At 46.8% G+C, this 14,142-nt stretch overlaps 1 protein-coding gene across 2 annotated transcripts in view; it reads left to right on the top strand.

The window, feature by feature from the left end:
* The first annotated feature begins 2,390 nt into the window (after positions 1–2,390).
* Positions 2,391–14,142, top strand: part of KAT2B (lysine acetyltransferase 2B) — a 116,363-nt gene continuing 104,611 nt past the window's right edge. For both annotated transcript variants that reach the window (XM_045387018.3, XM_045387017.2), the window contains exon 1: positions 2,391–2,768. In XM_045387018.3, the coding sequence (XP_045242953.1) occupies positions 2,466–2,768 (303 nt within the window). In that variant the 5' untranslated portion in view covers positions 2,391–2,465. The remainder of the gene's footprint in view (positions 2,769–14,142) is intronic.

The raw sequence follows: 14,142 nt of genomic DNA, 5'->3' as shown, positions 1-14,142 counted from the left end.
AATAGGTCTTGAAACTGCGGGCCTTCAGCCTAAGGCAGTATGTCATCTGGGTACTCTGAGCAGGGAAATAATGAAAAATAATGTTCAGTTAATGGCACAAGCCATTCGCCACACAGACAGTGATGGTTTTCAGAGTGGATTGAAAGGAGAATGGCTAATTCTGCTTCAAAACATCCTGGAAATTGTCTGCCTCCTGAATTCTGAGGGACGCTTGGGAGGAGGAGGTGATAGGTGACTTAATGTTAAATCCGGGTTCCCTCCCCCAATATGTTACTGTGAAAATTTTCAAACATACAGAAAAGTTGAAAGAATTGCGCAGTGTGCCCATTACCTAGACTCTACTATTATATGGTCCCCTATTTGCTTTATCGTATCTCTGTTCATCCACCCTTTACCCATGCATAGAGGCATCCATACATCTTATTTTTGACGCATCTCAAAGTACAAAGAGCACCATTAAATAGAGTTCAATGCTTGTAATTCTTTTCTTTTTTAAAAAAATTTTGAGGCAACATTTACATCCAGTGAAATGTACAAATCTCAAGTGGACCATTCCATCAGTTTGACAAACGCCTACAAGGTAGAACCCAAGCTCTTATTAGTATTTGTTAAATCCATGTTAGAGTTTGATCAGAGAAGCACAGCCTTTAAGACTCTCACCCTGCTTTGAGGAGAATGGCAAAAATCTGCGAAATTTCTCAGCAGAGTCAGGAGAGAGTAACACTGGTAACGTGAAGCACGTCAAGCTAAGAAAGGAAGCACTGAAGTTAATTGTCCTGAACGGAACCTGATAAGAATCTGCCATTTCATCCCCTCAAGACTGGACTCAAGTTGGGAGAGAATATTGCCTTTTGCCCTGTCTAAACTAATATCACTGTTTAGATCTACAAAGTCCCCCACCTTCCCATGTTTATGTATTACACTGCATTACAAGTCAAAATAACACAGAGAATCTGGAAAAAGGAGAAGGGGAATGTTTCCAACGAAAAGCACACCCCTTAAGGCGTCTGGCCTGAGAGCTATATAGCATGCATAAAATCTGATAATAAGCACATTATGACCCACATTGCATATAACAAAAAGTAGGGCACTTCTGAAGGGTCCTGAGAAACAGCCCTGGACTTTTAAAACCTGCTTTAAGAAGGCGATCAACCGTACGCCACTTTCAAACGCAGCACTGACATGTATGCTCCACAGTCATCAACAGAGAAAACAACAGTTTTCAACAAGAGTTGAAAACTGAGTTGAGGGTTTTTTTTTTTTTTTTTTTTTTTTTTTAAGTTTGAGGCCAAAATCGGTATTTATTCTTTTGAATGATGCTTATATCTTTTTCCTGGTTAATATGCACGCTGGTGGTACAATTTTGAAAACTACGTAACGTGATAGAACCACCACCCAGAAACGAGTCCTGTTAACAAACTTTTTGTATTCAAACTTTTTCCACTGCACATAGTTTTTATTTTGACAATGCTTTTAGACAATCGTTCTTTTAGCAACCAGCACTTTCAAACAAAAAGTACAGGGAATAGTAAGTTTTTTCCCCCTCCTCTGGCAGATTTGACCCACAAATTGCTATAGGAAGAAAGTGTTAATTATATTAAAACATAGTTTGACAGAAAGTATTTAAAAAGAGAAAGGGAAAACATCACGCTTTTATTTTGGTGAATTAGCAACAAAGAAAAGGATTAGCATGGACGGGTACTTTTCAAAAATATTTTTTTTTTCCTCTGGCTCCCGCTAGGGTGGAGGAAGTTGTCTCTGCTCAGAGACAGGGTGGAAGAGAGTGGAAGGACAAATGACTGAGAGGCGGCCCCCTCCCACTGGTGCGGGCGTGCGGGGGTCGGATGGGGGGCCGCGGAGGGGGGAGGTGGCCAGCAGGTGCCTGGGCTCCAGTCCCCTACCCCCACCCTCGTCCCCACCCTCACCCACACCCAGGGATTGGCCTCGCCCCCTGGCGGGCGAGCAGTAGGTGTCGAGGCACTGGGGTGGGGGGTGCAAACCCCGCGGGCAGCGGAAAAGAAGCCGTGGGGGGCCTCCCGGCCCCGGCACACACTGCGAGGCTGGCACCCGCCCGCACGCACACCCAGTCCGCAGCCCCGAGGAACATGTCCGCAGCCAGGGCGCGGAGCAGAGTCCCGGGCAGGATAACCAAGGAAGGGCGTGTGCTGTGGCGGCGGTGGCAGCGGCAGCGGCAGCGGCAGCGGAGCCGCTAGTCCCCTCCCTCCTGGGGGAGCAGCTGCCGCCGCCGCCGCCGCCGCCACCATCAGCTCGCGGGGCCCGGCCGGAGCTAGCCCGGCGAGCGGCGCGCGAGGGGGAGGGCGGGGGCGGGGAGGGGGGTGGGCGAAGGGGGCGGGAGGGCGTGGGGGGAGGGTCTCGCTCTCCCGACGACCAGAGCCCGAGAGGGAGACCCTGGCGGCGGCGGCGGCGCCTGACACTCGGCGCCTCCTGCCGTGCTCCGGGGCGGCATGTCCGAGGCTGGCGGGGCCGGGCCGGGCGGCTGCGGGGCAGGAGCCGGGGCAGGGGCCGGGCCCGGGGCGCTGCCCCCGCAGCCCGTGGTGCTGCCGCCCGCGCCCCCGCAGGGCTCCCCCTGCGCCGCTGCTGCCGGGGGCTCGGGCGCCTGCGGTCCGGCAACGGCAGTGGCTGCAGCGGGCACGGCCGAAGGACCGGGAGGCGGTGGCTCGGCCCGAATCGCCGTGAAGAAGGCGCAACTACGCTCCGCTCCGCGGGCCAAGAAACTGGAGAAACTCGGAGTGTACTCCGCCTGCAAGGTACGCGCTCGCCGTTCTCGGACCGCGGATGGGTGCTAGGGGCCCAGCCCGCGGGACCCCCCTCCCCCTCCCGCTTCCACCTCCGCCTCCCGCCTTCTGCCTTCTGCCTCTCGCCTCCCGCCTCCCGCCTGGGGCCGCTGCACCGCGGAAGTGCTCTTGTCGCCCGAGCCCAATTAGCTTCTTCTTGGATAAGAGTCCTGCTGGGTTTGAAGAAGGGGATCACTAAGACGGAGAGCCCTTCATTCCTTCCGCTTGAAAGGAGTAGCTTCGGAATCCGAGCTCCCGGGCTACTCTGGGGTTTTGTTGCTCTGTAGGAGCTCGCTGGAGTCACTTTCGCGGGAGTGGAGCGGTGCTCTCCATGTGGTGGGCGACCCAGGGGCAGGGAAACATCTTTTGGGGGACTGAGTGGTCCCTTCTGCAGTCCATCCCTTCCCGTGTCCCACTGGGAGGAACTGGGTGCAAGGAGTCGGGGTGGAGAAGACTCCCGGACTCCTGGCGCTTTGGGAAAGCGAAGGGGAGGAAAGCGCGGGGTGCGAAGGTGGGCAGAGCCCGAGGCGAGGGTCTTGTGGCGCCTGACGCCCTCGGCTGGGGGCGGAGGCGCTGCCGCGCGCAGTGACAGCCCTGTCATTATTGTATTATTACTTGTTTAGTTAAAACGCTGTCCCAGCTGCTCGAGGTGTAAACAGGATTTGGCAAGGTGACAGCCCAGCGCCGCGGACGCTACTGCTTGGTTTGAGGACACCCATTTCTTGCTACCCACTCTCCGTGCCAGTTTAGGCACCCTGTCATCCCCAGCTGCAGATCCAGATGTGGGGGCCGTGCTCCCGAGGTGGGAGGATTGCCCGAGGCCGCGGGGCAGGCTGGCCCTGCGCTGTCAGCAGCGGCTTTGTTTTGACAGGGTGACAGCTGAGGGGGGCGGGGACTTGGCCTTGTCAGCTCCTGCGGCCTGTGGCAGAGGCAGGGAAGAGACACACTCACACACACTCACACACCTCCCTGTATTCTTCCTGCCTGCTGCAAAGAGGGTCAAGTTCCCAGATTCCGGATTCCCAATTCCCACAACCAAGCTGCAGTGGCCACTTCTGAATTTTGATATAACTATTATTTATTCTACTGGAACATCTGGGTTATACTCTTCTTAGTACTTACAGGAGCTTCTTAGTCACAATGGAATGTCTGTGCTTGCTCTTTTTCCACACCGTATCCTCATGTTTATGTTGAGCACCTCTGTATCCTATACTGGTTCGATAAATATTTGTTGAGTGAATGTGGGATCTAGCCCAGTGCTCCTCAAACTTTCATGTGCATGGGAATCTCCTGGGGAAGCTGGTTAAAATGCTGATTCTGAATCAGGTGGTCTGAGGTGGAAGCTAAGAGTTTGCATTTCTGACGAACTCCCAAGTGGCACTACGCTAGTCCACAGACCACATTCCAATTCAGACCTGGACAGTATATTATTTGTCCCCGTTGAATTTAGCAGAAAAGACAGAAACAAATAATAATGCCGTGTGGTTATTTCTGAAGAAGGAATGCAAAAAAGATGAAGTGGGGAGTGTGCTTTTTGAAAGGTGCAAGCCCAGGAGTTGATCATGAAGGGCATTAGATGAATGAGAACAGGCCACTGACTGTAGTAGGCAGAAGGGAGAGCTAGGTACAGAATTAAGAACAAGGTCGTGAGTTCAGGGCATACTGCTTGGGTGATGGATACACCAAAATCTCACAGATCACCACTCAAGAATTTATGTAATCAAACACCACCTGTTCCCCCAAAACCTATGAAAAAAAAAAAGCAAGGTCAATTACTTGGTGGCCTTGGCGTTTTGCAGCCAAAGTGGGCTCATGCAGGAACTGTGTCAACTCAGTGTTTCTGTCCTGGCTTTATTTTAACATTTGTTTATTGGGTTATCATTACCAGCACCTCTTAAAGACTTCCTGCTGCCTGCTGTAGCTTTAATATCTGAAAACTTTCCTGAAGTTTTGGTTTTGTCTAAAACCATGAGCATATGTGGCCTGCATTGATGTTTTTGATCTTTTCAAATTTCCATGGGTGAGATGTAGCACCACTTCCAAAGTTTGAGATTTGAGTGTTTTCTGGTCACTTTCATGACCAAACAAGAGAAATAGAAAATTTATTTTAAGGCCTTTTTTTTTTTTTTTTTTTTTGAAACAGGATCTCACACTGCCTGCAGGCTGGAGTGCAGTGGCATGATTGTAGCTCACTGCAGACTCAATCTCCCTGGGCTCAGGTGATCCTCCTACATCAGCCTCCTGACTAGCTGGGGCTACAGGCATGCACCAGTACACTATTATTATTATTTTTTGTATTCTTTGTAGAGACAGGGTTTCACCTTGTTGCCCAGGCTGTTCTCGAACTCCTGAGCCCAAGCACTTTGCCCGCCTTGGCTTCCCAAAGTGCTGGGATTATAGGCATGAGACACCATGCCCGGCTGAAAGTGTTCATTTTTATGTGTCCATTCATTCAGTAAATATTTGGAGGGTTACCAACTGGGTGTCAGGCATTGTGCTAGGTGCTGGGCCTATGACACACAGAATTTGTCCTTCAGGAGTTACTTACTGTGTGTGTGCACAAGTGCATGTGTGTGCATGCATGTGTTGGGGCCTAGGGAGGAGGGCAGTGAACCAGAATTACAGAGAAGTTCAGAAAAACTACTTTCTTGGAGTACTTGCGGACCCAGAGCAGGACAATTCATAGACTGGGGCACTGGTAGGGTGGGATTGCCTTCCTGGAGGAAGTGTCAGTGGCTGCTAAGAACTCCTGGCAGGGCAGAGTGGGGTGGGGTGAAGCTTCTTGTAGTGGAGAAACTGAAAGCAGTTCTGGAAGCTTGGAGGTGGGCCAACTCCAGCCAGACCTTTGTTGCCTAGGGCCACCTGGTTGGGGGTGAGGGGTACGTGGCCAAGAGGGCACTGAGGAGTGCAGGAATCTTAACCTGGGGAGTGACACTATCTCAGATTTGCTTTAAAAAAAAAAAAAATTAACTGGGCTCGATTGGATAATAGGGAGGGTAAGAGAGCAGAATCTGTGGTTCTCTCTTGGCTTGTTTCTGCACTTACTATGAGCAAGCCCGAAAGGACAGATTGCTCTACCTTTGCCACAGGCCCCTTGGCAAGTTAGATTAGAGAGATTAGAGAATGAGGAGGGATCTAGAAAGAGATAAGGTAGTTTGCTGGGGGGCTTTTGAAAGAAAAACAGGTCCCAGGCCTGATATAAATCTGGCCTTTAAACTTCACAAACAAAACCAAAAAAGAAGGGAGCTAACTCAGCCAGGGTGATGTGCCACACCCCAGAGAAAAGAAAAAGGAAAAAAAAAAAAAAAAAAAAAAACAAAACAAAAGAAAGAAAGAAAAAGAAAAGAAACAAACAAACTTGTTTTGCAGGATCCAGATCTTTGAACTGTGTCCTGGTAAAGGTTGCTTCAGAGTCATTTTGCTTATGTGTGGCACAGCCAGAGTGATCATTAAAAATGTAGATCTAGGCCAGGCGCAGTGGCTCATACCTGTAATCCCAGCACTTTAGGAGGCTGAGGCGGGAGGATCACTTGAGTCCAGGAGTTTGAGGCCAGCCTGGGTAATATAGTGAGACTTCGTCTCTACAAAAAATAAAAAATTAGCCAGGAGTGGTGGCAGAGGTTGCAGTGAGCTGTGATTGCGCCACTGTACTCCAGCCTGGGTGACTGAGCGAGATTCTGTCTCAAAAAAAAAAAAAAAAAAAAAAAAAAAGTAGATCTGACCATGTTATACCCCAATTTCAGGCCCTATAATTTCTCTTTATTGTGGTCCAGAAGGCCCTGCATGGCCCGGCTACTGCTGTCTGTGGCTCCTTTTCAAGGCTTCAGGCACATGGTTTCCTTTCACCTAGTAAGGGGTGAGGTGGGGTGAGGGGCTTTGCACATGCTGTTCCCTGGGACTGGAAGCTCTTCTTTCCACACTTGAAAATTAGCTCCCAACTCTTCCTACAGAACTCAGATTCCTTGCCTTTCCTTTACCCTCCTGAGCAGCCTTCCCATTAGAAATTATCCAAATTCATCTGTACTCTTTCTGGTGCTTTTCTTATGATTTTTATGATTTGTACGATTATTTGATATGCATTTCGAATCTTAGATTCTTAGTGATGCGGTTATCGACTAAGCGAATGAACCAGAGAAGAGAAAGTGCAAGAAATGATTAGCTGTGATGATAGCAGTTGTGGAATTATAACTGAATCACTTCTTGACAACTGAGTAGAGATTTGTCATACAGGACAGTTCTAGGTATCCCACAGATATTGATAGGATTGGCTTATTTATTTATTTATTTATTTTTTGAGACAGGATCTTGCTCCGTCACCCAGGCAGGAGTACAGTGGTGTGATCTTGGTTCACTGCAACCTACACCTCCCAGGCTCAAGTGATCCTTCCGCCTTAGCCTCCTGAGTAGCTGAGACCACAGGCATGCACCACCACACTCAGCTAATTTTTGTACTTTTTGGTAGAGATGGGGTTCTCCATGTTTGCCAGGCTGGTTTCAAACTCCTGGGCTCAAGCAGTCTGCCTGCCTCGACCTCCCAAAGTGCTGGAATTACAGGTGTGAGCCACCACACCTGGCGTATTTATTTATTTATTTTAGAGACAGGGTCTTGCTCTGTTGCCCAGGCTGGGGTGCACTGGCATGATCATAGCTCACTGCGGCCTTGAACCCCTTGACTCAGTTGATCCTCCCACCTCAGCCTCTTGGGTAGCTGGGTCTACAGGCCTGCACCACCATGCCTCCTTGGGATTGGGTTTTTAATGTTATAAAAGAAACTTCAAGTGAATGTATGAGTAGGCCAAATCCCAGTCTTCTTGAATTAAAGTGTATCATCTACTAACTTCAAAAGAGAAACAAAACCCATTGACTAACCCTTCCTAAAGGAACAGGCCATTTATATTAATACATAAGGGGAGACAATAGGGTGTAGTGGTTAACATGGGCTTCCAAGTTCAGACTAATCTGAGTTCAAATTTTGGGATATCCAGCTCTGCAACCTTGGATAAGGATTTCATTTAAGCCTTTATTTTCCTGTCTGTAAAGGAATGATGCTACCCCCCTCATGGCATAACAGTGAGGTTTTAAAATGGGCTGTATTAGACATCCAGCATGGTGTGTTGCCCATGGCAAGCCCTCAGAAGGTAGGGGAGACACTGTTAACTTGGAAGTCGAGTAAGAGCAACAGACTCAGTCCTGAATCCACCCCAGCTCTGCCACTTGTGTGATCTTAGGCACAAGTCACTTAGTTTTTCTCTGAGCCTCAATGACTGCATGTATAAGGTGGTGATCATGACTTCAACCTTAAAGTTAAAAGAAAAAAGTGTCCCCAGAATTCCTAGAACATAAAGATGCTAGGTTAATGCTGGCTAAACTGAATTGCCTGGTGCTTTACTCATATATCAGAGCCAGTGGCCACGAAGCATTTATGGAGAACCCAGTTGCGTAGGTTCTGGGCAAGGTGCCACATTTAAGGAGTTTCATGGACACAGGACTATAAAATTAGTCTTAATTGAAAAAACAGGGCCGGGGCGTGGTGGCTCATGCCTGTAATCCCAGCAGTTTGGGTGGCCAAGGCAGACAGATTACTTGAGCTCCCGAGTTCGAGACCAGCCTGGGCAACATGGTGAAACCCTGTCTCTACAAAAATTAGCCGGGCATGGTGGTGCATGCCTGTAGTCCCCAGCTACTCAGGAGGTTGAGGTGGGAGGATGGCTTGAGCCCAGGAGACAGAAGTTGCAGTGAGCTGAGATCATGCCACTGCAGTAGACCTTGTCTCAAAATAATAATAATAATGATTTATAATCTAGAAGTAGCACTGGCTGTAGCATATACAGAGAGCATAGGTGGATGTGCCACCATAAAGGAAAAAGCATCCTTTGTTGGCTAAGGGCTGGTGGGTGGGGCACTAGAACAAGACTTACAGTTGGAGAGCGCCCCCAACACCTTTGTATTTGTCAATCACTCCCCCAGAGAGCAAATGTCTTTTTCAATTGTCAGCATCTAGAGCAGTGGCTCTCACCAAGGAGCTATTTCACCTCCCAGGGGACATTTGACAATGTCTGGAGACATTTTCAATCTTTGCAGTTGGGAGGAGGGAATGCAACTGGCAACTAGTGAGTGGGTCAGGAATGTTGCTATACATCCCACAGTGCACAGGACAACTCTCCCCAACAAAGAATTATCTGGTCCAGAATATTAATAGAATTAACAGAAGTTGAGAAAGCGTGTTTTAGACAAATACCCTTGCAGCACAGAAAGAAAAAAAAATCAATGTTTTTTGTTTTGCCTTTTTTTTTTTTTTTTTTTGAGGCTTTTTTGAGGCAGAGTCTTACTCTGTTTCCCAGGCTGGAGTGCAGTGGGCTCAGGTGATTCTTCCACCTTAGTCTCCCAAGTAGCTGGGACACAGGTGCATGTCACCATGCCTGGCTAATTTTTGTAGTTTTTATAGAGATGTTTCGCCAACCTGGGTTTTGCCATGTTTAACGGGCTGGTCTTGAACTCCTGGGCTCAAGCAATTGGCCTGCCTTGGCCTTCCGAAGTGCTGGGATTACAGGCATGAACCACCACGCCTAGCCTAAACCAATGCTTTTAATATGAATTTGACTAACACTTAAAATCTGAAAAATCTCAAAGTAGATTCACAATCTACTTTGTGAATCATGGGCACACATTTTAAACAGTTTTATTGCGGTATAATTTATAGATCATAAAAGTTGCCCACTGTAACTATGCAGTCAGCTGCTTTTGAATTAATGTATGTAGTTGTACATCCATCACCACAACCCAGTGTTATGACTTCTTCCATCCCCCGAGTTTCCTCTTGCCATGAGTACCTTTTTTTTTTTTTTTTTGGGACGGAGTCTCACACTGTTGCCCAGGCTGTAGTGGAGTGCAGTGGTGTGATCTCAGTTTACTGCAACCTCTGCCTCCTGGGTTCAAGCAATTTGCCTGCCTCAGCCTCCCGAGTAGCTGGGATTACAGGCAAGTGCCACCATGCCGTGCTAATTTTTTTTGTATTTTTAGTAGAGACAGGATTTCACCATGTTGGCCAGGCTGGTCTCAGACTCCTGACCTCAGGTGATCTGCCTGCCTGCGCCTCCCGAAGTGCTGGGACTACAGGCCTGAGCCACCACACAAGGCCCATGACTGCCTTTTTAAAGTGATATTTTGTATCAAATTGGTTGTTGGTTTGCAAACAGAAACTAAATTAGAAATATCTTTTTGGCAATGCTTCCAATAGGCAACATTGTCACAGCAAAATACAAAACATGGAGGGAAGTGGATAAGATGTTGTTTTAAAAGATCAATCTTTAGCCACATAAGTTTATTGCCTACAATTATATCCTGTGGTGACTTCTCTAAAATACAGTATCATAAAGCCAAGCATACAAAGGAAAAAATGTTTCATTTGGCAGGCACAATACAAAAAGCCTGAGAGAAAGATGTCCAAGTTTAATTCTGTGTCCTCAGAAATTTTCAGGAAAGATGGAAATTCAAGCCTGCAAAGCCTTCAGATTGCAATTTGTAGTTTTATATAACTGAGAAAGTAGTTTACGGGGCAAAACAGCAAAATCTGCTGAGGACTGTTTTGTTTTAGGAAGTGTGTGCTTGCAAATAGCGATTTGTGATGTAGCACTGTTTAAGGTTTTTATTTTGTTTTGTTTTTAAAAATCACCCGGCAGATTTAAACCCAGTTGCCTTGGTGTTAGCGAGATTTAATTCTGTGGTAGTTAAGTAAATCCATAGGGTCCCACCCTTCATAGTGACTATGGAGGGTGAAATATACACTTTCCTGTAAGATGCCTGGGAGCAGTCAGCACATCTGCTTCTCAGCTGAATACTCAGTGTAGTGCCAATAAAATTAGGATTTTCAAGGCTCAGTGGCTTCTGATTTAGTCTGTCGTTAAGAGAAAAGTGGCTATTTGGGAAAAATTGTCAACAGTTGCCTACTCTTGCATGATACTTTTCTGCTGTGGTCATCTGATTCAAACGGGGAATTAGAACAGGCACACTGGCTACTTGCACATTTGGAGAGGAGGGGAATCCTTGCTTACTTCCCTCTATGCTGGGTGCCCTTGGGCAGCGCCCCCCTTTTCTTTTTTTGGAGACGGAGTCTTGCTCTGTTGCCAGTCTGGAGTGCAGTGGCATGCACTGCAACCCCCGCCTCCCGGGTTAAAGTGATTCTCTCCTGCCTCAGCCTCCCCAGTACCTGGGACTACAGGCGCGCGCCACCATGCCTGGCTAATTTTTGCATTTTTAGTAGAGACGGGGTTTCATTATGTTGGCCAGGATGGTCTCCTCTCTTGACCTCGTGATCCTCCCACCTTGGCTTCCCAAAGTGCCAGGATTACAGGCATGAGCCACCGCGCCCGACCCGGCAGCACCTTAACTGCCTAGTTTCAGTTTCCTCTTTGGTGAAGTAGGAGTCCAGGTGCCACCTCATTGACTTATTGTGAAGATTAAATACTTCAGCATATATGAAAGTTCTTGGAACCTAGGCATTCCACAAATGTCTATTTAATTTTATTTGTAAAAAACGTTCCATTGGTATTAGCAGTTTGTGTGTTTGCCAAAGTGTTATGTCTCACGTCATTTGATTCTTCTACCCGGGGTAAGTGGAAGGTAAGGGAGGTCATTTTACTAGCAGGGAACTGAGACCCAAAGAGGTTAAGTGACTTCTTCAAGCTACAGTGGTTACTCAGGAAAGCGCCCGCTCAAGTAGATCCTCTTTCCTATGCACCATTTTGCCTCCTCTTCCAAAACTTTTGCATGGGGGTGGAGGGAGTCGCTTTTCTTCCAAATGGTTTCCGAAGAGGATTACATTTGTTTTAGGCATTCTACTATCATTTGAAATTTATCGTACTCCATTTGAGAGGTATGTTCAAAGGATTTTCTAGTCCATTGAACCTGTGCAGGCCATAAAGTAAACAAAATAAGTATTCTTTATTACTGGCCCAGGACAGACATATGCATGCTCTTGATTGTTTTAAAGGTGACAATCAAGACTGGTCACTGTGCTGGCCCAGTAGAATTCCCTGTTGAAGGAAGATGAAAGAGATACCTACTCAGGCTATAGAAGGTGCCAAATGTGTCAGAAAGTTAAGAAGTTGACTGTCTTGAAAGTTTAGAAGTCCAGCTGGGCACTGTGGCTCCCCCTTGTAATCCTAGCATTTCGAGAGGCTGAGGCAGGCAGATCACTTGAGCTCAGGAGTTCGAGACCAGCCTGGGCAATACGGTGACACCTGGTCTCTACTAAAAATACAAATATTAGCAGGGCATGGTAGCTTGCGCCTGTCGTCCCAGCTACTCAGAAGGCTGATGTGGGAGGACGGCTTGAGCCCGGGAGGCAGAGGTTGCAGTGAGCTGAGATCACACCATTGCACTCTAGCCTGGGCAATGGAGTGAGACCCTGTCTCAAAAAATATATATATATATTTAGAAGTCCCCCAACCAGTTTATATAAGACTGTTCACGCAACAGTATCTCAGCATGATAAAAAGGAGTCATTAAAAAAAATCTTTCAGTTGCATTATGCATAAAGGGCTCAAATCATGTTTACAGTGCAATTAATTTTTACATATGTATACATCTATGCAACTGCCACCTAGATGAAGCAGTAGGACATTTCCAGCATCTCAGAGGGTTCTCTTGTGCCTCCTCCCCACTCCTGGTAATCCTTATTCTGACTTCTATTACCGGTGATTTAGTTTTGTCTGTTCTTAAACTTTCCATAAATTGAATCATATGGTATGAATTATTTGTGTCTGGGTTCTTTCACTCAACATTATGTATGTCAGATGCATCTGTATTGTTGCGTATAGCAGTAGTTTGTAAAGACACATGTTTTTAAATTAAAAAATTAAAACATTGCCAGCAATTTTCAGGATGGAAGTCATTGGACGTGGACAACCTCATGGGATGAATCTTTAACTAAGCTTTTGAAAGAAAGGATGGGAATTTGATAGTCAAATTCAGAAGAACCTGGAATGGCAGGAATGTGGATAAGAAATCAAGGAGGTGGCCGGGCATGGTGGCTCACACCTATAATCCCAGCACTTTGAGAGGCTGAGGTGGGCAGATCACTTGAGGCCAGAAGATCAAGACCAGCCTGGCCAACATGACAAAACCTTGTTTCTACTAAAATACAAAAATTAGCTGGGCATGGTGGCACACACTTATAGTCCCAGCTTCTTGGGAGGCTGGGGCACGAGAATGACTTGAACCCAGGAGGCAGAGGTTACAGTCAGCCAAGATCACACCACGGTACTGTAGCCTGGGTGACAGAGCGATACTCTGTCTCAAAAAATCAATCAATCAATCAATCAATCAATCAATCAATCAAGGAGGGGTACTTGGCCAGGTAGATATAGATAAGGAATACGGAAAGGAAGAGAGGCAGAATGATGAGGAGATGGGTGCGTGTGGGCTGATGAAGTCACTGCTGGTGGTATGTCTAGCCTGCATGTCTCCTCCCCCTGGAGTCCGTATTGGTGAGTCCTTACTGGTAAATATTCATGTGAAATCCTGTTGCCACCTGTCCCTGGTTCTGGAAGATCACTAGAGTTGTTATACATTGTAGTCGGTGAGCCATGCAGAACCATACATGTTGAGAGTGATGGCAGCTTTCCTAAAAGGTTGACCAGAGCCCAGTGCATAAAGCTCCAGTGGGCAGTGCCACCTTTGTTATATGGGCCTAGTTGATAGAGATGTTCCCGTGTTCTTTAGAACTACCTGCTGAAGCCATTAAATGCCACCCTCTCCCCAGGAATGGCAGTGAGAAGCAAAGATTACTCTACAGCTCCACAAAGATTTTTCATAACAACTGTCCCTGAAAAGTAGTATTGAATATATGATGAGCTTGTTATTTAATGGCTTCATTCAAACCATCCACTTATAAATTAGTCTTTTTCGTAATTGATATATTTAACCAAATGGGAATTTACTTGAAGATTGTGTGTTTGGACACGTGGGTTGTTATATCTGTTGCCATTTATTTATTCATTTAACATTAATTTCCACGGGCTGCTTTGGAAGATTTCTGCTCAGGTACCTCCTGTTCAAACTTCTTAAGATAATTTATCACCTAGTTATAATTGAAATGGAATCGAGTCCTTTATAATTTTGAATCACATTCATCTCTAACATCTAATTGTGCATGTGGTTACCTGCCGCTTTGCACACTTTTCTCTCCCATGTATCTCTTTATGTTGTCCTCAAAGCCTTATTCCAGTCTGTTCTTAAATGCCAGCTTCTCAGAGAAGCCTTCATGACTCTCCGGTCTAAACTAGCAGCACCCCATCTATCACTCCATAATCTTATCTTGTTTTGTTTTCCTTTACTGCACTTACTA

Source organism: Macaca fascicularis, chromosome 2 (assembly GCF_037993035.2).
Source record: "Macaca fascicularis isolate 582-1 chromosome 2, T2T-MFA8v1.1".
Classification (NCBI taxonomy): domain Eukaryota; kingdom Metazoa; phylum Chordata; class Mammalia; order Primates; family Cercopithecidae; genus Macaca; species Macaca fascicularis.
This window is presented reverse-complemented; position numbering and strand designations above follow the sequence as displayed.